Below are 19,044 nucleotides of genomic sequence, written 5' to 3' on the forward strand. Positions count from 1 at the left end.
GAACAAGATCTTACTGTCTATAACTCAGTCCAAATTGGAATGCATAGAAAGAACTGTTTGCAGAAAAATGCAAGTGAAGTCTGTGTTGTGTATTTATTTTATTAGGTTTATAATGCTGTTTAGCAAATGTTTTTGTTCATTTAACTTATTTTCATTATATATTCTGTGTTGTGTGATTATTAGGTTTATAATGCTGTCTAGCATTTAAAGTCTTCATTTCAAAGCCTTTAAAATAATGTATTAGGTGTCACTTATGACAATTTTGAGAGGGGCCTGGAACCTATCTCCCTCACTTCCCATTGACTTACATTATAAACTGGGTTTCAATTTACAACGGTTTTGATTTACAACCATTCCTTCTGGAACCTAACCCCGGTGTAAACTGAGGGCTACCTGTACTTTTTTATTATTTAGAAAAGATATTTATTAGTACTCTAAAGTTTAGGGTCTAGAAATGTTTATTTTACTTTTTCTATGCTCTTTCTTTCAAGGCCACCAGCTGGCGTTTATGGCTTTATGCAACATTTAAAGGGACAGTGTAGTCAAAAATAAAAGTTCATGATTCAGATAGGATATGCAATTCTAAACAGCTTTCCAATTTACTTTTATCATCATTTTGGGTCACAAATAGTTTTGATGATGATGTCATCGTAGGAGTTGAACTTAAATACTGCTGACTTACACATTCATTCTCCCAATGCCGCATATTTCCTGCCCCACCACTGCATTTTCATCTACTTCCCCAATTTTCGCATTAATAATCCCCAGACAAGAGAAGAGGCGGAGGGAACAGGGTAACATTTACATGTCTGTGTCTAATTATTGTTCCCTTAACTGCAACACTATCTTCTGAAGCAAGGCCTCGATTGGGTGCTGCACCTGGTCCTTGTCAGAAAAATTCACACCAACTCCTCACAGCAATTAAAGGGACATGAAACCCCATTGTTTTTTCTTTCATGACTCAGATAGAGCATAGATTTTAAAACAACTTTTCAATTTACTTCTATTATCAATTTTACATCATTTTCTTGATATCCTTTATTAAAGGACCAACAATGCACCACTGGGAGTTAGTTGAACACAGTGTTAAGCCAATAACAAGAGGCTTATATGTGCAGCCGTCAACAAGCAGCTAGCTCCCAGCTTCTGACCCTACGTAGGTATGCTTTTCAACAAAGGAAAGCAAGGGACAAAATATGTTTTGTGTTTGAATTTTCTTTTTGTTAAAGTTTGTAGGTCATGCCACATTGGGTGCTAGGTTGTTTAGTTTAAAGGGCATATCATTTTAACACTAGTGATGCCCCAACTCTAGTGGTCCAGTGATCTAAACTTTACAATTTCAGGAGAGGTTTTTCTTTACTACCCTTGCAGGGCTGCACTGGTGGAATTATCGTAAAAAAGGGGCAGTCCCTTCGAGTGGCGAGAAGTTTCCTATTGAAAGTAATGGAGCTTGCTGTAAAGGGACACTTTGCACCGTGAAGAGAAGTTAGCAGTAAGCAAAGGGGCGCACTTAAAAAATTAAATCCTGTAGCCAATATAATTTACATAGTTGTGAATGGTTCAATTATTCGTTTTGTAAGATTTTTAAAGTACTAATTTTATTGTGTACATAATACACAAAAATTCAATATACACCCCTTAGCGAGACACATCATTCCACCATTGAAAAAGTACTGAAGAGCATTCTTTAATAACCTCGTCAGCCCAAAGACCGATAGATCATCGGTCCCTTTGTGTTTGTCCCCAGGACTAGGGATGGGCGAATGTTTCGCAACATTCAAAAAATGAAACAAATTTTAACACATTCGTTCGTTCAAGTCGAATTTCGAATGTTTACATAACATTCTAACATTCGATTTTCGAATGTTTGGTTTCTAATTTTACGATTACATTCGAAAATATTAGTTACGAAAAAATTCGAATTTATATATTTTTATTAGTATTTCTAATGCTTTTCTTTAAATGTAATATTCGAATTCTGAAAAAATTGAATTCATATATTTGTAATAGTATTTCTATAATGCTTTATTTAAATGTAATATTCGAATTATGTAATATTCAAATTCCAAAAATTCAAATTTATATGTTTGTAATAGTATTTCTAATACTTTCTTTAAATATAATATTCGAATTATGCAATATTCGATCGAAATAGATCATTCGAATTGGTATATTTGTATCAATTTACTAGATTCCCTACCACTTGAACTATTGAAGTTCTGAATAGTATTTTTTAAATAGAATGTTAAATTCGAAATTTCGAATGTGGACATTCGATCTAATTATAAACATTTGAATTCGAAAGTGATATTCGAAAACTGTAAATAGCATTCGATTATAGAATTTTTAAGAATATTCGTTCGTATCAACATTAAGATTTGCAATTCGAATTTCGGTAATAACATTCGTTCTAACATTCGAATTCGGAAATTTACACATTCGCCCATCCCTACCCAGGACTGCTCATGAGCTGCAGAGAACTGCTCGTCCCAAGTGTAAAACTACCGGTCACCCAATCAGCAGAGGTAGCCATACAGCTGGATCTAGTGTTAAAATTACATTTTTGAATGAATTAGAACATGTACGTTTGTCCATAATTATGGTCTTTAAGCGTAGTATATATCTTAATTCGCTATTACATAAAACTCCGTTAAGAAAAATAAATGTTCCATGTAATTTTTTTTAAAAGGACGACTAAAACAAATGCATAATAGCAAGACAATAAAATTTCACTTTGTAATTTGAAATTTAGACTAATGTTCTCCTGTGTCATGTGACAGCTAATCATGGAATGAGAGCAGAGAGACTTACGGGTTAAGGACTGTGGTGGAAAAGGGAAGAGTACAAGGAGTTAGGTACAAGACAGTAACAATGTTTTAAATATTAGAAATATGTTATTGCTATGTTTAAAATTAAAGGGACACTGTACCCAAAAAAATTCTTTTGTTATTCAGATTGAGCATGACATTTTAAGCAACTTTCTAATTTACTCCTATTTTCAAATTTTCTTCATTCTCTTGGTATCTTTATTTGAAATAGAAGAATGTAAGTTTAGATGCCGGCCCATTTTTGGTGAACAACCTGGGTTGTCCTTGCTGATTGGTGGATAAATTCATCCACCAATAAAAAAGTGCTGTCAAGAGTACTGAAACCAAAAAAAACTTAGATGCCTTCTTTTTCAAATAATGATAGCAAGAGAACGAAGAAAAATTGATAATAGGAGTAAATTAGAAAGTTGCTTAAAATTGCATGCTCTTTCTGAATTACAAAAGAAAAAATCTGGTTTCAGTGTCCCTTTAAGACCACTGGCACTCATATTTTACATCCCAATCTCACTATAGACTGATATCTGAAATATTACCTCACAAAAAGACCAATAGATACTTGCAAATTTCTTCTAAGAAAATTTACACTTATTTTTATTTTTTTACTGGTATGTGTCTGATGCCAAAGACTAGTATTTATAGAGTATGGGTAAGAGAACCCAAGTAGGGGTTTAGAATAGCACTCTTCCCTATCGTAGTATGTGGTAATTGTAGGTGTAACAATGTACCCAATTAATGTACCCAATATAAGAGTAGGTAATAAAATATAACTTTTAATATAAAAAATGATAAAAACGACTCTGAGAGCAACAAGCCAACAGATGATACTGGGAAAGCGACTGCACATTCCACCTCCCTATTTCCTGGCCGATAACCGCTAAACGTCGGCTTCAGGTGACAGAGGTGGATAGCAGAGTCCCAGTACACAACAGAAATTAGTAAAAAATAGCGTCACAGCAAACGCTTAGCAACACAAAAACAGGGAGGTTGATTATGCAGTAGCTTTCCCAGTATCATCTGTTGGCTTATTGAGTCGTACTCTGTATTTTATCATTTTTATATTAAAAGTTATATTTCATTAACCACTCTTATATTGGGTACATTAATTGGGTAAATTGTTACACCTACAATTACCACATACTAAGATAGGGAAGAGTGCTATTCTAAACCCCTACTTGGGTTCTCTTACCCATACTCTCTATAGTTTATTATTATAGGGGTTAGCACCAAACTGAATATATTGGTTTATTATTCCATGTGATACAATACACTAGTGCCAGTTTTTCCTTTTTCTAGTAAAGACTAGTATTTGTAATGAATAAAAACATATTCATGAGGAAATAAAGAATTAATGGCTAAATAGGCAAAACTTGTATATTTGATCAATATTTCAAGAGGAAGCATGACAACTAAATAATGATTTTATTGTTTAAAAAGATAGATACTCCCTTTATTACCCATTCCCCAGTTTTTCATAACCAACACAGTTATATTAATACACTTTTTAGCTCTGTGATTACCTTGTATCTAAGCCTCTGCAGACTGCCCCTTATCTCAGTGCTTTTGATAGACTTGCATTTTAGCCAATCAGTGCTGATTTCTAGGTAACTCCACAGGAGTGAGCACAATGTTATCTATATGACACTCATGAACTAGCCCTGTCTAGCTGTTAAAAAACTGTCAAAATGCACTGAGGTAAGAGGCAGCTTTCAAGGGCTTAGAAATTAGCCCAAGACCAACTTTGGTTTAGCTTTCAACAAAGAATACCAAAAGAACAAAGCAAATTTGATGATAAAAAGGAAATTGGAAGGTTGTTTAAAACTGATTGCCTATCTGAATCATGAACGTTAAATTTTAACCAGACTGTCCCTTCAAAGTCTCTAAAAGTAAATAAATTCAGCACTCTTTTTTTATTAACAGCAAACACATTTTATTAAGAAAAGGGTGGCCGAGTATACTTTGAATTGTAACTCAGCCACTAGTTATTCGTTTACTATTTCAGGTCAGAGTATGTTGTCTCTTCAAAACAACTGCCTTGGTGAATAATAGTTTTTAAGGGTGTGCACCACCTAATTAAATTATTATAATATTTAAAAAAAAAATAATATTCTCACTTCAGAGGTATAAATTGGTAATTTAACCAAATAATGATACTTGTAAATCAATTTCAGAATTGCATTTATATATGGATCAACAGATAAGGATACCTGGTTGAAAAAGAATAGAAAGAAACTATTCAGCGCTTAGACAATACCACTCCAGTAATTATTTCAACTCTATTGTAAACATATGACTGAAATTAATGAAAAAAAATAAAAAAAACATGCAAACAATATATATATATATATATATATATATATATATATATATATATATATATATATATATATAAAGTCCTTTTTTGGGGTATAATGTCCAATATAGACCTTATCTGGGAATAATTTGAACAGTACCTTGATAATTCAATTTCAAATTCAAAAAATGTCCCCAGTATGATATAAAGGAAAAAGTTTATCCAATCTTTAGGGTAATCACAGTATCCGTCTTTGCAGCTCCCTTAAACCAAGCCTTTCTTGCCAGAGATTGTAGAATCCAAGGAACGTATGTACATAAAAAAAGATAAAGCGCAAAAAAGAACAGATTCAAGTAAAGTTTTATTTAACAATGTGCATACGAAAAGTACAGGTTGTACTCACCAGAAGTAGAAAAATAGTGAGCCTTTTGTTTAAAACAACAATTAAAGTGTCCACGGCATCAGATACAAAGCAACCAGCAGCTGGAGTTCACATAAACAGGATAATACCTGCAGCGGATAAGTCCGGAATCCCCGCTCTCAGCTGTCTTGCTTAAATCGTCAGTATCGTTAGCACGATAAAATCGATATGTCCTTGGGTAGGAGTCACATATATGACGATTTAAGCAAGACAGCTGAGAGCGGGGATTCCGGAATTACCCGCTGCAGGTATTATCCTGTTTATGTGAACTCCAGCTGCCGGTTGCTTTTTATCTGATGCCGTGGACACTTTAATTGTTGTTTTAAACAAAAGGCTCACTATTTTTATACTTCTGGTGAGTACAACTTGTACTTTGCGTATGCACATTGTTAAATAAAACTTCACTTGAATCTGTTTGTTTTTGCGCTTTATCTTTTTCTATGTACATACGTACCTGGTTGAAAAATCTTCATAAGGGCTAAATTAAATTGGGATCTATTTTCTCTCTCTTCTGCCTTCCTGCCACTCAAAGGGAAGAGTAGATACGTTTTATACTTTCTAAAACTGATTCTCAATCAACTGTTGTTTTAATAACTATAGCCATATGTGCCCTTAGCTCACAAAATCTGGACAATTGCATTATATGACTTTTGTAAAGGTCTACAGTTATTCTCCAATGTAATGAAATACAATACCAAAGATAATTATAACTTGTGTAATATAATTCAGGCCTATAAAAATGTGAGTTATCAAAAGCACAGTTTCCTGATGTACATGTAGGGGAAAATAGTGATAAAATGATTTATGGTGCAGTTAAGTATTTTCTACTATAAAGGACACTTAACATTAATTCAGGACATGAAACTTCACTCTCACAACAGGAGAAAAATGAAGTTACTAAGACCTTAGGACATTTTCCAGCTATAACAAGCTGAACTGTGACAAAAGGTCACCCTGTTTTTTGCTTTACAAAAATATATTTCTATAAAATGTAAGGTAAAAGTATTTCAAGCTAAAGAATATAACGTAGAGTGTATGCAGTAAATAATTATGGCACAGAACATAAAGCTTACTATATATAGCTATTTTTCGCCGTGCTATTTTTTTATTAATATTTTACTGATACAAACAGAACAGGAAATGTGGTAAAAAAAATCTAGAAATTGAAACAATAAAATCCTTTAAAATTGCTACATTTCTATTTAAATGTATATATATTATAATATAGTATCTCCTTTTTTGTCATACTTTAGCGATACAATAGATTATCCTGTTATTACCGATTCTCTGGTTTTGTATTGCCAACTCAGTCATATTAATATACTTTTTACCTCTGTAATTACCTTGTATCTAAGCCTTTGCAGACTGCCCCCTTATTTTAGTTCTTTTGAAAGACTTGCATTTTAGCCAATCAGTGCCCTCTCATAAGTAACTACATGGGCGTGAGCACAATGTTATCTATATGCACACATGAACTAACGCCCTCTAGCTGTGAAAAACTGTACAAAGCATTCAGATAAGAGACGTCCTTCAAGGGCTTCGAAATTAGCAAATGAGCCTACCTAGGTTTAGCTTTCAACTAAGAATACCAAGAGAGCAAAGCAAATTTGATGACAAAACTAAATTGGAAAATTGTTTAAAATGAGTCACGAAAGTTTAATTTTGACTAGACTGTCCCTTTAAAACTCTCTGGAGTGTGTAAAACACATGTTATTGAACATTTTAACTGCTATACAAAGAAATATTGTATACTCCACAATGCTGTATTTCTTTAAATTATAGTCAGCCACTGCTCATGGTGGAACTATTTTCTGGATATTAAGTACCATAAAATGTTTTTAATAATCATGACCCAGATAACAATGACATCATGTGTGTCCAGTGGCCAATCACAGCCATGCTTTATTTAATTGTGTTTCGAGCAAGGGAGAGCACCAAGTGTACCTATTAGTGCTAAAAAAGGAGAACACTAAAATGCTGTGAAATCAGATCACTTTTAAAGGGACAGTCTAGTCCAAAAAAAAAAACTTTCATGATTCAGAGGCATGCAATTTTAAACAACTTTCCAATTTACTTTTATCACAAATTTTGCTTTGTTCTCTTGGTATTCTTAGTTGACAGCTAAACATAGGAGGTTCATATGCTAATTTCTTAGCCCTTGAAGTCAGTCTCTTATCTGAATGAATTTTGACAGTTTTTCACCACTAGCAGATATTAGTTCATGTGTGTCATATAGATAACACTGTGCTAACGCATGTGGAGTTACCTAGGAGTCAGCACTGATTGGCTAAAATGCAAGTCTGTCAAAACAACTGAAATAAGTTTGCAGAGGCTTAGATACAAGTCAATCACAGAGGTAAAACGTGTATTAATATGACTGTGTTGGTTATGCAAAACTAGGGAATGGGTAATAAAGGAATTATCTATCTTTTAAAACAATACAAATTCTGGTGTAGACTGTCCCTTTATTTGAAAACTTATACAAAAACAAAGCAATGAGTATACATTAGGCCAGTACTTTCCAAACTGTGTGTCGTGACAGTGTGTCAGTGTGTCCCTGCTTCAGCACAATTTTTTTTTAATTTTACACTTTTGTAAAAACAAATTTTGGTTTCCGACTTTCCTCCTGCATGCTACGCATATCACATGGTTGACACGTGATTGATACCTAGTGGGTCACAGAACATCTTTAAGGGACACTTAACCCAAAAAAATTATTTCATGATTCAGAAAGAGAATACACATTTAAACAACAATCCAATTTACTTCTATTATTTATTTTGCTTAATTTTTTAGATATCCTTAGTTGAAGAAAAAGCAATGCACATGGGTGAACCAATCACATGAGGCTTCTAAGTGCAGCAACCAATCAGCAGCTACTGAGCCTATCTAGATATGCTTTTCAGCAAAGAATATCAAGAGAATAAAACAAATTATATAATAGAAGTAAATTAGAAAGTTGTTTAAAATTGCATGCTCTTTCTATATCATGAAATAAAAAAATGGGTTTCATGTCCCTTTAACCTATTTGCACAGCTCAATGGGAACTGAAACTATTCCCATTCCCGTCTTTGGCGACACATTGGCTCCTGACTGCACGTGTAGTCTCCTCAATTGGCTCGTGACTGCATGTGTAGTCAGTGAGTGGGATAGCAGTGTGTTTGCAGTGTGGCAGTAGTCAGTGCAACTCGCAGAGCTCTGAGGGTGGCAGCTTTAACGCTGAGCTAAAGTCAGAAGTCAAAGTGTTGTGTTTTTTTTGCAGCTAGCTCCCAGTAGTGCATTGCTGCTCCTGCTCTTGATATATGGATAGGAAGTGGAAGCTTAAAAATGCTTGATGATGAAATGCGAGTGTCATTATCTAATATTCCACCAAATATTCAGAAACTGTTCATCTCATCAACCTCATACATCCCATTAAAATAGTAAGTAGCTATTGGTGTTATTAAACTTTTTTTAATTCTTGCACATACTTACATTCTGTTACTTGTATTGTGTTATTATATAATTTATGTATGTGTCCGTATCTCTTAAAACAAGTGTGTTTAACCTCCTGTTTGCTAGTACAACTGAATTACTGTGTCACGAAATTATGTAGGTGTAAAAAGTGTGTCACCACCAACATGAAAAGTTTGGAAAGCTCTGCATTAGGCAATACTTAGCTTTAAAGGGACAGTCTAGTCCAAAATAAACTTTCGTGATTCAGATAGGGCATGTAATTTTAAACAATTTTCCAATTTACTTTTATCACCAATTTTGCTTTGTTCTCTTGGTATTCTTAGTTGAAAGCTTAACATAGGAGGTTCATATGCTAATTTCTTAGACCTTGAAGGCCACCTCTTTTCAGAATGCATTTTTTCACCACTACAGGTTGTTAGTTCATGTGTTTCATATAGATAACACTGTGCTCATGCACGTGAAGTTATCTGGGAGCAGGCACTGATTGACTAAACTGCAAATCTGTCAAAAAAACTGAAATAAGGGGCAGTTTGCAGAGGCTTAGATACAAGATAATCACAGAGGTTAAAAGTATATAAATATAACTGTGTTGGTTATGCAAAATGGGGAATGGGTAATAAAGGGATTATCTATCTTTTAAAACAATAACAATTCTGGTGTAGACTGTCCCTTTAAGTAGTTATTGGCTTGTTAAAAGAAGGCATAGACTGGCAGGAAGACAGATCACTTTAATCACACGCAGGAGGAACTTCAGCTCATCCGGCAACAAAACACTTTGTGGAAGATGTTTCAGCTTATTCAATTATTTGTTCTGCTTGGGAGCAGCTCTGCTAATAAATCTGGCAGGTTTCTGTTCAGTTAGAGTCAATGTTTAAGTTTAATTTGCATGTACAAACAATCTGCTCTTTCAAAGTCTTGCACACAAGCCATCAGCATCTAGACTGTCAATCTAGTTTGCAATCTGCTCTCAGTTCTCAACTAATCAACTGCTTTTTATTTACAATATTTGTCATCATAAAGTAAAACATTGGCACTTTCACCCATTACAGGCTTTGTAAAATACTCATTCTTGTTAATAATTACCCTTTCCTATTTTTATATATTCTGCCGTTCCTTCCGCCCTTAACGAATACTCTATTTCTTACTTCAGTAATAATTCAAGCTATAGCCAATCTTATTGCACCCCCTTTGGCATCCAAAACCAGGGACGTATGATTTACTTGCTGGACACCAAAGGGGGCACAATACGATTGACTACAGCCTGAAACGTCACTGAAATAAAAAATACAGTATCCGTTAAGGGCGGAATAAATGAAAAGATGAAAGGGTAACATAAAAAAAAAAAAGCGTTCATGAATGAAAGTGCCAATGTTTTACATGACCCCCCTAGTGTTCAATCCCGCTCCGATAAATAAGATACCTTTACCACTGAATGATGGGTTGAAAAGGGCACAGCCCAACTTTTATTCAGATTTTTATAAAACTTGCCCCTTTAAAACCACGTGCCGACAAGCTCTGCTAAGCACGCCCCATAAACCACACCTCTCCCACTCTTCCCAGCAGGAGGTACCACTAACAGTTATAGCCTCCCACACTTAGCAAACACCCGCCACACTTAAGCTGCGACATGCTCATCCACTAAATACAGGGAGGGAGGGAGATTCTCTCTTTCTTCCACTTGCAGGGTGCCTTTATGATTACAAATATTGTAAATAAAAACAATGAAGTGTATATCACTTTTTCTTCAGTATGGACTTGATTAAATGTTTGGTTTGACAGGACCTGGCATGCAGGATCGTATTACCCGCGGTTGGCTTTCTGTAGGTGTCAGTCATTACACGACCACTTTGAACACAACCAATCAGTCTTAAATCAAGATATTGGGCTTGACTCAAATGCATGTCACCTGTGAACCCCAAATTCAAATCATTGTCGTTAATGTACCTAAGAAAATCCTCAAAAACAAAATTTCCCTTAACAATAAAAATCAAATCATCTATATAACGCATATATAAATGTATGTTATTTTTAAAGGGATTATCTGTGTTAAATAATGTGCCGAGCTCCCACCATCCCATAAACAAATTCGCGAATGAGGGGGCAAACTTGGTCCCCATCGCTGTACCACGAATTTGTAAAAAATACTTATTGTCAAACATAAAAAAGTTATGGGACAGTAGGAACTCGACACATTCACAGATATAGGTACAAAACACGTCAGAATAGTTGGTTCTCCGTTTGAGAAAAAATTCTATGGCTCTAATTCCTAAGGCATGAGGGATATTGGAATAGAGCGATACCACATCTATCACCACCCACCCAAAATCTTCATGCCACTCAACATCTTCAAGAAGTGAGATGAGGTGACCTGAATCTCTGAGGTAACTGCTCAGGCTCTTAACTAGAGGTTGTAGGACAGAATCCACCCACTGTGACAATGGCTCAAAATGTGAGCCAATGCCCGAAATAATTGGGCGGCCAGGGGGATTACTAACATCCTTATGAGTTTTGGGTAGGTGGTGAAAGATGGGCATCACAGGATGCACGGGAATTAATGATGCCCTGTCCTCTTCTCCAAAAATGCCAATTGATATACCCTCTTCTACAAGCCTCTCAAGCTTTTTCTTAAAGGCCGTCGTGGGATTTGAAGCCAAGGATCTATACGTGACCCCATCAGTCAGTTGTCTTGTTGCCTCTTTTAAATAATCAGACTTGTTTATAACCACATCATTGCCACCCTTGTCAGAAGATCGGATGAAAATGTCATGGTTATTTCGTAGCTGTTTAATCGCTAACTTTTCTTGGGAAGTAAGATTCCCACGGACCCTTTCGGTATTATCAAGCGTAAGACTGCGACTATATTCAATTAACTCCTGTTCAACTTTTTTTTGGAACAGGTTCAGGTGTGATCCCCTAAAATGAGTGGGATAAAAATCTTTAGACACCTTTTTAGGTTTATTGATGGTATAGTCATACCATCAATGTCACCTGAATCTAAATCCTTCAAAACCTCTAAGGCTAATCTATCACTAAAGTCCAAATCAAGTCCATACCGAAGAGCCAATTTTTAAGACTGCGCAGCAATGCTTCTAATGATGAATTTTTTGAGATACAAGCACAGGATTTAAAAATTAGGCTACTAGCCAGAGGTTACCACCCTGAATTGTTAGACAAAAACATTAGAGAGGTGAGGGAAGAACATCTCATTAATAAAAGAAAGGGACAATCCGAAAGGGAAGCAGATGGTTTCTCAAAATCAATAGTGTTTTCTACACATTATTCCACACAATATAATGAGGTGTGTAATATTCTAAAGAGAAACTTGATCCTCTTGGAGGGTGATGATGCCTTGACCCCCTATATACAAAATGTTAAATTTGTCTCAAAAAAAGCTCCAACTCTGGGTAACATGTTAGCCCCAAGTTTAGTATCCAGTTGTCCAAAGACAAATAAATCCAATTGGTTAAACCGTAAGGGTACCTTCTCTTGTTTATCATCCAATTGTGGATGTTGTGAGGTTGTCTCCAGAGGGGACACTTTCAGGAGTATATCGACAGGCTTGACATATAAAATCAACAATTATTCCAATTGTTCCTCCACCTTCGTGGTTTATCTGTTGGAGTGCGTTTTTTGTGGGGTCCAATATGTGGGTCAGACGTCCCGCACACTCAGAAAGAGAATAGGTGAACATAAGAGAGACATAAAATACTATGTGAAGACGTCAAGTGTTGCTAACCATTTCAATTGGTATCATTTTACAAATGTTCCAAACTTCAGTGTCAAGATTATAGACAGTGCACATTTACCCCCAAGGGGTGGCAATAAATCCAAGATACTCACAAAAAAAGAATTATTTTGGATTTTTACCCTAAACACAAGAGAACCACACGGTTTAAACAAAGAGTGGGATATAAGTTTTTTTACAGATTAAAGTATGGGGATTTACCTTCATACTATTTGTTTTTCCTATCTATTGTTATACCGTGAGCTTCAATTTATTTAAATTTATTTAAATTAATTTAAATTTAAATTCATTTCATTTACTCTAATTTAATTCATTTTTTAGTTTTAACATAATACATTATATTTTGACATTTTGCTAATAATTTTGATTTGTCCCTTTCATATAATAATCAACACTTTGACACAGTGATATATACCTTTACTGCAAAGGTTAGGCTCTCCTTTAAATAATTAAATAAATATTTCTTGCTATATAGTCTTAGTGCCTACAAAAACTATTTAACACATTTTCACCTTTTAAGATTGCAACCAACCTGTTCAACAAAAAACTGTGTATCTTGAATGTTGGCTATAATAAGTAACAAGTAATCAGTAAACAACTTTTTTCTGTCACTAGAGTGTTATTGCATAATAGTATCCTTTTGATCGTTACTTTTAACTGTTATTATGTGTGTTTAAGTATTGTGTTATCTTCCTCCTATGTGATTGGTGTAGATTTGCATATATACTAATCCTGTGTAACAGCAAATTATCCTATGACTAAGTGCCTTGCGGCACGAAACGCGTAAGGACATGCCCCCTTTCTTACCTCCATTCTCTGTGTGTGTTATTTTGTGATGAAGAATTCTAGATTAAAATCCATCGTTTTGCAATAATATTTTGTGCTGCTCCTTCCTTTTCATATGTGAAGATCCACCATCACCAGCTAGCTCCCAGTACCGTTATGCTTCTCCTGAGCATGCCTAGGAATGCTTTTCAAAGGACACCAAGAGAACGAAGTAAAAATTAAATGTCTTAACTTGTATTTTCTTTTTTTTTTTCTTTTTTTTTTTAACTTAGTTTATAGTTTTTTGTTAGAAGATTAAATCCAATTTGGACAAACACACAAAAATGTTTTACCATCCCTGGTATAGGGGAATTACTATGCATATATCTATTGATAAGCTTTTAAACTAGAGCACAATTAAAGGGACATCAACATCATAATTAAACATTAATGATTTAGACAGAGCATACAATTTTCAATTTACTTCTATTATTTAATTTACTTCCTACTCTTGTTATCCTTTGTTGAAAGGTTAGCTCAGGAGCAGCAAAGAAACTGGGTGCTAGCTGCTAATTGGTGGCTGCATATATATACCGATTGTCATTGGCTCTCACATGGGTTAAGTTAGAAACCAGTAGTGCATTGCTGCTCCTTCAACAAATGATACTAAGAGAATGAAGCAAATTTGATAAAAGAAGTAAAGTGGAAATTTGTTTAAAATGTTATGTTCTACCTAAATCATGAAAGAAAAATGTGGGGCTTCATATTCCTTTAACCCACTTTTTGTTGTTTAAAACAAAATGCTGAATTCCAGAGAAACATCCAGAGTAACAGATTTCACTCTTCTTCCCTGACAAACTCAAAACAGATTTTTTCATTTTTAAGTGTGATATCTACTAAAAAAAAATGTTTTAAAAACAAAATACATAACTTCTTTTCTTTTTTTCATGTCATATTTTTACTGTTAAACAAAATGATTTATGTGTTTCCATTTTTTTTTAATTATTAACAGAAAATGTGGAAGTTTCAGGCTTTGAGAATGTTTGTGCTGAATACTCAATACTTACAGTTAATCATTTAATTATTAACTGGAAGTAAATGAGGAAGTTTCAGACACAGATGCAGCCACATCAGCCTCACCAATGATTACAAAGTATACAAAAACTATCACTTTGTTCATAGTAGTCATGTTTAATAAGGCAACATAACAGCCTGTACAATGATGATCTATTGCATTTAAGAAAGAAACTGACTTGGTGTGTTAATCAGAAAAAGATGAACAACTCACGGTAGGTACTTTTTTAATTCTGTGTGCTTGTGCTTTGTGGGGGTTTTTTGTAACTGATTTATGCTGTGACTGTTAATATTGTCCCTGTTAGAGTAGCTCTGCAGCTTTGTACCTTACCTCTAAATCATAGTGAGATTTGGCAGTGTGATACTGCAAGCTGTTTTGTTTTTTCCCTTTGTTTGATTATGTGTGTGTCTCACAAAAAAACACATTTTGTTTCATCCTGTAGTATTTGTGGCTACATTATTTTGTTGTAAAAATCAGTGTTGTTCCTGTCTTCATTTCCTTAAATAGACATTATAATGCAAAAAAAAAAAAAAAAAAATCACAAGTTCTAATTTGTTGTTTTACTATAAGTAGCTTAATATGCGTTTAACCCACTCAAATGGGTTAAACACATAGAAAAAGTCCCACTTGGGAGTTGAGAGTATCGCACGTCCCAAGCAGGAAACTGTGTTCTGCTCTGGAACATATCTCCCAATATTTTCTAGAGGTTTTATGGAACAACTAGGTTAGGGAACATGTAGGCCACAATGGGAGGGGCTAGGTCGTGGGAGGGGCAGTGTCATGCTGTGGGTGTGGCTAGGTGTGTTGTGGGCAGGACAGAGTATGGCTGAGAAGCTGCCGGCAGGAAGCAAGTCAAGCCTCACATCCTGTGACAACCCCTTTGTGGGAAACAAAAACATAAATATCTAAAGTCAGAAATGCAAATATTAGAGCATGAAATCTAAAGTCTGCAATGAAATAGAACTTGTTATTTTTGCAGCAAAATGTCCCTTTAAAGGGGCAGTAATCACCTTGTAATAACAAGGATGTCTGTTGTATTGCTATAGAATAACATATCAGCCAGTTCTTAAAGGGACATAAAACACTAAATAAATGCTAGATTGAATAATGCATTCAAAGAAAAGATTAGTCTGAGAATAACATGTAGATGTATTTATTAAAGTTTCATTAGTTGTTTAAATATTGACAAAATAAGTGTAAAGTTTTAGTGTCTATAAAACAATAGGAACTGCCATGTTGTAACTTAGGCTACCTTCTCTGCTGTGGCCAATTAGAGACAGTTATAAATAGGTCACTAGAGTGTGCAGCCAATGGCTGTGTGGAATACCACAGTGTTCTGCACTTCCATTTCTAACAGAAACTGAAAAGCTCACAATTTTAGAATGGAATTACAGGAAAGGGAGCAAAATAAATAATGAAAGTATATTGCAGACTATATATATATATATATATATATATATATATATATATATATATATATATATATATACGATGTATCATTTTATATTACCATCTCAAATTGTTCAATGTCCCTTTAACATCATTTTATACTGCATTGCACGTTCTGATAAATAAAAAATATTTCATTTTCAGAGCTAAATTACATAAAAAGGGACAAAATAAATAATGAAAATATATTGCAAAGTTGTTTCATTAATCACAACTAAACATTTTAAATAAAAATCCCTGGGTATCTGTGGCCCCTTTAAGTCAGATTTACTCCTAGAACAGAAAGAAAAGCGTATGCTTGTGGTCATTTTACTTTATACAGTAACTCATACATATAAACGCTTTAAGGTTGTTTGGTTAAAACATTCTTTGCTAGAAAAAAGCGTAAACTTTAAATTATCTTAGAATAAACTAAAAACTAATTGCTTCTATTTGATATTTAGACAGTTTATGTGCATGGACTCTGACTGTGATTTTATTTTATAGACGTTGTCTTTGTTATTCAGTTATTAGACTGTCGTGCTGTTATTAAACAGCTTCCACTCATAAAACTAAGTGGAAGGGTAAAAAGGGCAGATTACCAAATTAAATATAAAACACTTACTGCTACAAACCGTAATTTAAACCAATTACTAAACCTTTTTATCCTCACATTAAATGTAGATGAGTTCATGAAATGAAATTCTGTGCCTTCGTTTTAATCTAGCACTTTTTGTTGAGACATTATTACATATATGTATAATTTTAAATAATTCAACTAATCTGTATCAACGTTAATCATTTTTGGATTAATGTAACATGGTAATTAAATTGTTTATGAGGCACCACATTTCTGAAAAACAGGTGATATATATATATATATATATATATATATATATATATATATATATATATATATGTATATATATATATATATTAAAGTGATGGTAAACTCTCCCCTTTATAAAATCAGATCTGGAATGTAAGCGCTATTTTAGATGAAGTTTAATTCATTAGCTGTAATGAAGATGCAGTATAACTTAGTTATTAATATAGATATGAAATTCAAATACTGCATGCTCCTCCGCCCACTTCAAAAGTAACATTTTCTGTGAGCTAACAGATTGAATTGTTGTCCAATCAGCGCTCTCCCCATATGGCACTTTTGTTGTAGCTAGAGCATTGATTGGAGAGTAATTCAATCATTTAGCTGACAGGAAGATTGACTTTTGAAGTGGGTGGTGTAACGTGGGGTATTTGAATTTCATATCTATATTAATAACTAAGTTATAGCGCATCATCATTGCACATGATGAATAAAACCCCATCTAAAATAGCACTTACATTCTAGATCTGATTTGATAAAGGGGAGAGTTTACCATCACTTTAATTAATGGTTTACTTTTGATTTCTAGCAATTGTGGGTCAACTAAATATATTACCTAATCTAGTCATCAGTGCCTCCATGTTGAAATCTACTTTTCACTTTATTCCAGGGCTAATGTGTTTACACATATGCAATAACTCTCTTTCAGATACCTGCAGTGGAACTTAGGTTCTAAAATGGCGGCACCCGTAAATAGAGGGTGTTGTATGTTTAAAGGGACTGTCTATACCAGAATTGTTATTGTTTTAAAAGATAGATAATCCTTTTATTACCCATTCCTTAGTTTTGCATAACCAACACAGTTATATTAATACACTTTTTACCTCTGTGATTATCTTTTATCTAAGCCTCTGCAAATCTCCCCCTTATTTCAGTTCTTTTGAGAGACTTGCATTTTAGCCAATCAGTGCTGACTACTAGGTAACTTCACGTGCGTGAGCACAGTCTTATCTATATGACACACATGAACTAAGACCCTCTAGTGGTGAAAAACTGTCAAATTGAATTCAGATAAGAGGCAGCCTTCAAGGTCTAAGAAATTAGCATATGAACCCCCTAGGTTTAGCTTTCAACTAAGAATACCAAGTGAACAAAGCAAAATTGGTGATAAAAGTAAATGGGAAAGTTGTTTAAAATTACATGCCCTATCTGAATCATAAATGTTTATTTTGGACTAGACTGTCCCTTTGATGTCCCTTTAAAGGGTATAAACACATAGTCCTAGATTACAAGTGGAGCTCAAGAATATTAGCGCTATTGTGCATTAACAGTCAATACCAATACTATTTTTGCACTCATATGTAAGTCCAAAGTTATTTTTTATCGCTCAAGTGATAGCCTGCATGTTGGATAGCACAGGTGCACTAAATCCCCCATACGTTAGACTTCTATAGGGGTGCACAGTAACATTAATTTTGGATATCTCTCAAGCACTAAGCTGATGGTGTGATAAATCAAGGTTGTACTAAACCAATGGTGCACAAGTTATTTATGTACTTCTGTGTTATACTATTAAAAACAATGGTTTACTGCGCAAAACACAAGAAGCAGAGACCGCCCAGGAGATCTAAGTGTAGCATAAAAACAAACACTTTAATACCCAATAAAATCACACTCACGTATTTAAACCTCAAAAAATCATATCAGGTATTTATATAACATCAAATCCATAACTCATACCATATCTCTTGAAGTGGTATCCACCATCTGATATAAGATGTCCCTGAGCATCTTATGACAGTTACACTATCCTGTTATTCTATGTCTCTCCGGTGGAGTCCATATGATCTTTGCAAATGAGTTGTACTTGGTCCAAATACCAGCAAACACAGTGAGTCTTTCAACATGTGCACTTCCCATATGCCGGCTGTGGGCCAACCCCGTCTCCACTGCGTTATTCATTCTGTGGGCGTGTCCTAATCCATTTTGTAGGGCATCTGCCGACTTCATCAGGGATACTTAGGGAAATATTTGATCCCACAGTGGACCTCACTATAGGGCTGATATTCAAAATCTCGCAACTCAGGTGAGATGATCTAAGACGTCTCGTCAGTATGGAGAGGTCCCTAAAAAGACGTTAGAAACACAAATTTTAATTTGAAAGATATTTATCTCACTATGCTGGGTTTTGTATGTGAAGGAAAGACACC

At 34.5% G+C, this 19,044-nt stretch overlaps 1 protein-coding gene across 5 annotated transcripts in view; it reads left to right on the forward strand.

The window, feature by feature from the left end:
- Positions 1-19,044, forward strand: part of BLNK (B cell linker) — a 793,385-nt gene that overhangs the window by 363,200 nt on the left and 411,141 nt on the right. Inside the window, exon 1 of one of the 5 annotated variants that reach the window (XM_053692404.1) lies at positions 14,644-14,794. The exons of 3 other annotated variants lie outside the window; for them this stretch is intronic. In XM_053692404.1, the coding sequence (XP_053548379.1) occupies positions 14,781-14,794 (14 nt within the window). In that variant the 5' untranslated portion in view covers positions 14,644-14,780. Of the gene's footprint in view, positions 1-14,643; positions 14,795-19,044 lie in introns of those variants that run through there. One more of the 5 variants, XM_053692406.1, reaches the window with a different exon arrangement.

The sequence above is a fragment of the Bombina bombina genome, chromosome 9 (assembly GCF_027579735.1).
Source record: "Bombina bombina isolate aBomBom1 chromosome 9, aBomBom1.pri, whole genome shotgun sequence".
Classification (NCBI taxonomy): domain Eukaryota; kingdom Metazoa; phylum Chordata; class Amphibia; order Anura; family Bombinatoridae; genus Bombina; species Bombina bombina.